Source organism: Nicotiana sylvestris, chromosome 9, assembly GCF_000393655.2.
Source record: "Nicotiana sylvestris chromosome 9, ASM39365v2, whole genome shotgun sequence".
Taxonomy (NCBI): domain Eukaryota; kingdom Viridiplantae; phylum Streptophyta; class Magnoliopsida; order Solanales; family Solanaceae; genus Nicotiana; species Nicotiana sylvestris.
Window position 1 is genome coordinate 185,731,504 of NC_091065.1, and position 6,570 is coordinate 185,738,073.

General features: G+C 33.0%; 2 protein-coding genes across 2 annotated transcripts; one reads left to right on the top strand and one right to left on the bottom strand.

Annotated features, from left to right (window-relative positions):
- Positions 1 to 706: 706 nt before the first annotated feature.
- Positions 707 to 3,337, top strand: LOC104244601 (senescence-specific cysteine protease SAG39-like). The gene is made up of 2 exons (XM_009800058.2): positions 707 to 1,194; positions 2,252 to 3,337. Exons 1-2 carry the CDS (start codon positions 753 to 755, stop codon positions 2,833 to 2,835), a joined length of 1,026 nt encoding a protein of 341 aa, XP_009798360.1. The 5' UTR covers positions 707 to 752; the 3' UTR covers positions 2,836 to 3,337.
- Positions 3,338 to 4,259: 922 nt separating this feature from the next.
- LOC104244602 (senescence-specific cysteine protease SAG39-like) lies at positions 4,260 to 6,329 on the bottom strand. Its single transcript, XM_009800059.2, has 2 exons — positions 5,701 to 6,329; positions 4,260 to 5,010 (listed from the first exon to the last, which is right to left on the bottom strand). Exons 1-2 carry the CDS (start codon positions 6,128 to 6,130, stop codon positions 4,421 to 4,423), a joined length of 1,020 nt encoding a protein of 339 aa, XP_009798361.1. The 5' UTR covers positions 6,131 to 6,329; the 3' UTR covers positions 4,260 to 4,420.
- Positions 6,330 to 6,570: the final 241 nt, after the last annotated feature.

The window sequence follows — 6,570 nt, forward strand, 5'->3', positions numbered from 1 at the left end:
GCTTGTAACAGTTTTCATAATTCCAAGGCCCAAGGAAAAATTAAATGCTTTGTTATTTTTAAACTTAATATATAAATATATTTTTTCGATATAAATTTATTTGGTACGGTTCAGTATTTTTTCGGTTTATTTTCATAAAAAAAAAACTACCCTAATTATCGGTATGGTTATAGATTAATTATATAAAACCTACGATTTTATTTAAAAAAATCTAAAAATTGGTTTGGTGCGGTACGATTCGATCGGTTTAGTCGATTTTTAAATATTCATTGACACCCCTAGAAAGGGGTGTGTTCATGTGTATTCATGCTCTACTTTTAAAACCATATATAGGAATATTATATATCTTCAAAATTATGCGCCCTAGCTCAAAAAGTCCTACGTTGCAATGTTTAATAAGTGCACCTCTAGTGTGAGGTCAAGGGTTCAATTTCCTAGCGTAAAAGATATAACATATAGTAAATTGGTTCGAGTAATTTCAATACTTTAGACACTGAATATATATATATTTGCAAGTAGCGCTCTCAACCTAAAAGAAATCAATTTCCTATTTCATGCTGCAAAGGTTGTTAAATACGCATCTCCATATGTCAACATCAATCCAGGACCCATTTTCTTGGAAATTTTTGAAAAATAATATTCCTAACATCCTATAAATACCCTACTATATACCAAAGGACATTATTATAAGCCTATTAATCAAGATCTTATTACAACATACTTCTATTACAATATCCTTTTCTTTTTGTAATATGGCTTTGGTCCTTGGATTAAAGACGCAATTTATTCTTCTTTTTGTGATAATTGGGATGTATGAATCTCAAGTCACTTCTCGTAATATTCAAGAATTATCCATGTTAGAAAAGCATGAGTTGTGGATGGCAAATCATGGACGTACTTACAAAAATGAAGAAGAGAAGGAAAAAAGATTGAATATATTTAAAGAGAATGTGAAATTTATTGAGTCTTTCAATAATAATGGGATTAAAAAGCCATACAAAATAGGCATCAATGCATTTGCTGATCTTACTGCAGAGGAATTTTTGAGTTATTATACTACTGGAATTAAGTTGTCTAATTCCTATTCTCAAATTCAGTCATCATTTAAGTATGAAAACTTGAGTGATGTTCCATCTATTATGGACTGGAGAAAGAGTGGTGCTGTCACTAGAATTAAACATCAAGGTCAATGTGGTAAGGCTCAATTTCCTATTCAAGAAAAGTTTCATATTCTCTTCTTATCAAGTATTGAGAAAGGATTTAAGGCCCCGTTTGTCCATAAGAATTTTTTTTTTCAAAAATGCGTTTGTCTATGAAATTTTGAAAGTTTTTAGAAATTTTTCGAAATTGATCACTTTTTCAAAAAAATTTGCTTTTTCCCACTCACAAAACCGCAACATATTTTCAAGTGAAATGCATATCCAAACATAATTTTAAACTCCAATACTATTTTTTAACTTAACTTCAAATACTACTTTTTTCAAAAATTACAAACTTTATGTCCAAACGCTACTAAGTAAACTACTACATGTTTCTTTCAATTTTGTAATCTTAAACATGTCATGCCATTATGTTATAACGAAGTATCACCAAGGATAACACGACAATATTAGAAGCAAGCATACTAAATATAAAAATACATTCTTTCTGTAACAGACTAAAACGGAAAATGGAGTACTCTGTCCAATAGTGTTGACAAGGAACTTAAACTATATATGGTAATTTAAATTTGTTTTAGACTACAAATAATGTATTTGACCTACATTATATATAGTGTAGTAGTTACTATTTTTATCAAATTATCAATTAATGTTTGTCATGAAATTAATTACATTATAAGGGGTCGTCTGGTTCGAAGACGAGATATACTGGAATTAGTTATGTTAAAATTAATTATACTGTGATTAGTTATGCTGAGATTAGTTATCCTGATATTATTTTTTATTGACTGATTGGTATGTAATATTAATTCTGGGATTATCAGTTTTACTACTTTATCCGAGGATAACGTATAATCCTGGGATTACTACTCTAAACTCTGGCGGGTATAAATTATCCCGATTCTATTTTTAATTTCGAGATAATTTACCTCGGAATTAGTAGCCAAATAAGGGATACAGCGGAATTAATATAAATTTTATCCCATGATTGTTTTTACTTATCTATCGTACCAAAGGACCCCTAATTGATCTGATTGGTATAAATATGTGCATAAAACTTCCAACTCATTGATAAATTGCATGAAATATAGGATGTTGCTGGGCATTTTCAGCAGTTGCAGCCTTAGAAGGAGCAAACAAACTCTCAACAGACAACTTGATTTCACTCTCCGAACAACAAGTGTTAGATTGCACCGCCGAAAACAACGGCTGCGACGGCGGTCTAATGACCACAGCCTACGATTTCATCATAAAAAATGGCGGCGTCGCCACAGAATCCAACTACCCTTACGAGGAATATCAAGATTCATGCAAAAGCCTAGAGATAATGAATTCTGCAGTGAAAATCAATCGTTACGAAACTCTGCCCTCCACCGAATCAGCATTGTTAAAAGCCGTAGCTAAACAACCGGTTTCTATCGGTATTGCTGTGAATGAAGAGTTTCATCTGTATCAAAATGGTGTTTACAATGGAAATTGCGAGGGTCAAGAACTAAATCATGCAGTTACTGTAATTGGTTATGGGATAGAAAATGATGGTACAAAATATTGGTTGATCAAGAATTCTTGGGGGTCAAGTTGGGGTGAAAATGGTTACATGAAAATTGCTAGATATACTGGAATTGAAGGGGGTCTTTGTGGGATCACCACTTTAGCTTCCTATCCTGTTCTTTAGATTGTTGAATTTTCACTATATTTCGGCCTTTTCGGGGACTCTGTGTGAACGTCAGATGTCTTGTGCGCGGAATTGCCTATTTTAATATGTCTTGGCTTATAGGATATACAGGCATATAGCACCTTTAGTGCTAGTAGTACGTGTTGTTTCCATACTATTTTTCCGCTCTGATTCTTAGTATCATGTCATTGTTATTGCTTTTTTCATCTACTTTTTTGATCCTTAGGTTGTTGTTACTATCTTTCTGGCCTTTGTTGTTGTTACTGTTCTATTGTTTCTTTTCATCTTTTTGAGTCAAGGGTCTTTCAGAAATAACATTTCAACCTCCGAGGATAGAGGTAAGGTCTGGGTACACACTACTCTCCCAAGACCGTACTTGTAGAATCATACTAGGTTGTTGTTGTAGTGCTAGTTTGGTTACTGTTTCAGGTTTCTGTTGTACTAGTTTAAATTGCTTTTGTGCATGCAAATTAAAGGTCCTTGTTACAGGATGTATTACAGAATGTCATGTACTATGTTGTTTTTAAAGAGAAATGAACTTGAATCTTTATTAAGTCCTCCTTATCAAACCATGTAACGTCATAGCTAGCTAATAATATTCAATTTTGTAACACATTTTTCTTATTGGTTCGTTTAAAAAAGAGCGACACATTTTTATATTTGAAAATTTTTAAACTTTTTAATTCTAATTCATATTGTCACACTCCAATGTCTGCGTACTGACCGGCACCTAGCGCTCAACTCCAGTATTTCAAAAGGCAGGGGCGTGAGACAACACATTTACTTGATATGAGGTGAATGTAAGTCCAGAGATATGATGTGTAAGCGCCATGGAACTTTAAATTTCTTAATTGGAAATCTCTGTTACCACCTGAACTAAGGACCAAATTTAGAGGTTTTACGCGCTCAATGTTTTAGTTAAACACGCGCATGCCATCTGACAAAAATAATGTGTATTAGATATACTTTTAAAAGGTTGAGTGTGTAAGATGATTTTTGTCGTTAGAAAGTGCGTAAGGGGGTTTTGGTCCATAATTTAGGTGATAACTTATGTATTTTGCCCATTTATATATTTGGCCAAACGTATTCACCAGGAGCAAACAACAGTATCAGAAATGTGACGAGAAGGTAATATAACAACAAATAAGTGAAATTACACAAGTGGGGTCTGTGAAGGGTAATGTGTACGCAAACCTTACCCTTACCTATAGGAAGACATAGATGTTGTTTCCGGTAGACCCTCCACTCAAAAAAAATAAAAGAAAAAAGCAACAACAAGCAAACCCATCAGGAAATCGAAGCGATAATACAAGACTAACATGAAGTGGTACAATCAGAAACCGAAATGAAAGAAATAACAAATAATAACAAAAATCTAAAAAAATAAGAAAACGCAAGACTAATACTGAGTAATGGACTAAAACTACTGGAACGCGCAAGGACAATGCATTTAATTTTTCAGTGTTAGAATCCTCTTTACATTGAACAATATCCAACATCACATTTGCAAATGAATAATAATAATAATAATCAGAATTAAATAATTGTCCTAGTTTAGGCACTACAACCCAATCAAACTCCTGTTTTAAGCAATTGGGTAAGAAGCTTTCATAGCAATTCCACAAAGTCCTGTTTTAGCAACAATGTCTCTTTTCATTCTAATATATCCATTTTCACCCCAACTAACACCCCACGAATTCTTCACGATCCAATATTTTGTACCATCTTTAGTTGCACCATAACCAACTGTCGTAACACCATGGTCTAACTCAGTTCCACATTTTCCAGTAAAAATACCACTCGAGTAGAACTGAAAGTCCGATCCACTAGCATCAATCGCGACAGATACAGGTTGATTTGCAACAGCTTTAAGCAAAGCCAATTCACTATTTTCTGGAACATCTTTGTAACCACGAATTTTCGCGACATGATTCGATTCTTTTTCAGTTTTACAAGTGCCATCAATTCCTTTATATGGATAATTAGATTCTGAAGTAAGTCCATGATTTTTGATAATGTACTTAAATGCATCATCCATAAGACCTCCTTCACATCCTTGATTTGAACTTGTGTCACAATCAACGAGTTCTTGTTCGGATAATGAAATTAATTTGCCTGTTTTGATCTTGTTAATTCCTTCTGTAGCAGCCACAGCAGAAAATGCCCAACAACATCCTGCATTTTTACATTGTCTTAAATAATTCTCCACATAATAGTGTAAATTGCAACAAAAAAAAAAAGAAAGAAAAAGTCGGCTAGTACGTGCAGATTTAGAATTTCTAGAACATATGTGCACTACTAATGAAAGGAGAAAAAAATAGTATTAAGTAGGAATCGATCTCTATTTTGGGTAAATAACTCAGTATTTAACTAAGTGCATCGTAAATAATTTAACATTCAACCAAGTGTATCATTTAACCTTTTTGCCAGCAGATAATATTAGATCAATATATATATATATATATATATATATATATATATATATATATATATATATAATACACTAATTTAACGGAGAGACCTTGGGTTCACGACCCCATAATCTGACCTATAATCCCGCCCCTAAGTATGTGTAATAATTTGGCTAGACTTGGTAATGCAAGTATACAACAACAACAACAAATCCAGTGAAATCCTACAACTTAGGTAGTATACATGCATATGTTACCCCTACCTTGGGGAGGTAAAGAGATTGTTTTCGAAAGACCCTCGGCTCGAGAGGATTGGTAACGAAGTAGCCTAGACAATATTCCTATGAATTTTTGTAATGCCTCTATCGAGTATGTAATATAATATTATCGACTTATTTTCAAAAATTAAAAAGTAAAACGCAAACAAGATTTGAAATTGAATTGTTTTACTCACCACATTGTCCTTGGTCTTTAATCTTTGTAACTGCACCTTTTTTTCTCCAATCCATACTATATGCAACAGTCACATTTTCGTATTGGAAAAATGTAGTTTTTATCTTCTGCTGAGATGATATTCTGTATCCATTACGACTGGCTTTGAATTCCTCGTTAGTCATATCAGCAAATTGATTGATACCCAATTTATAAGTTCGTGTTACATCCTTATTGATTGATTCAATATACTCGAGATTTTGTTTGAAGGTCTCGAGCCTCTCTGTCTTTTCTGTATCATCTGTGTATACGCGTCCATACTGAGTCATCCATTGCTCGTGCTTTTCAGTAATTGATGCTTCGTACAATGCACGAGATGTGACTAGAGAAACACACAATCCCAATACTAGTAGAATAGCAAAATTGAGCCTCCAATTGAACATAAAAGCCATAATTTAGGGTTTTACACTTAAATCTAATACTCTTAATAAGGTAATTGAATTTTTGGAATGAATAAGCTAATTAGAATTTCTTGGGAATTTATAGACCTCAGTTTATTTGTTCTTTGAAGTGATTCTCTCACATTAATCCTTGCCTAATTAGTCGAAAAGAACGGCAAATTAAATCTTGTATGATTCACGTAAAGACAAATAATTGTGTTATTGCATGTTTTTTTTGTGTTTTAAATCATATCCACACAATATAATATAAACAAATCTAGCATATAGATATTGAACGTTTCTTCAAACCGAAATGAACGCAAAATAAAGTGGAAAACAAAGAATGAATGAGTTAGTGACCACAAAACCAATTCTAACAGTAAAAAACTGAATGTCTCCTCAGACGAGGGAGAATGGTGCCCTCTTCATGTTATATATGGATATATTACCCT

Coding starts and splice junctions, on each gene's coding strand:
- LOC104244601 (XM_009800058.2), top strand. CDS start 753: ATGGCTTTGGTCCTTGGATTAAAGACGCAATTTATTCTTCTTTTTGTG. Junction 1,195..2,251: donor TAAACATCAAGGTCAATGTG/GTAAGGCTCAAT, acceptor CATGAAATATAG/GATGTTGCTGGGCATTTTCA.
- LOC104244602 (XM_009800059.2), bottom strand. CDS start 6,130: ATGGCTTTTATGTTCAATTGGAGGCTCAATTTTGCTATTCTACTAGTA. Junction 5,011..5,700: donor TAAAGACCAAGGACAATGTG/GTGAGTAAAACA, acceptor GTAAAAATGCAG/GATGTTGTTGGGCATTTTCT.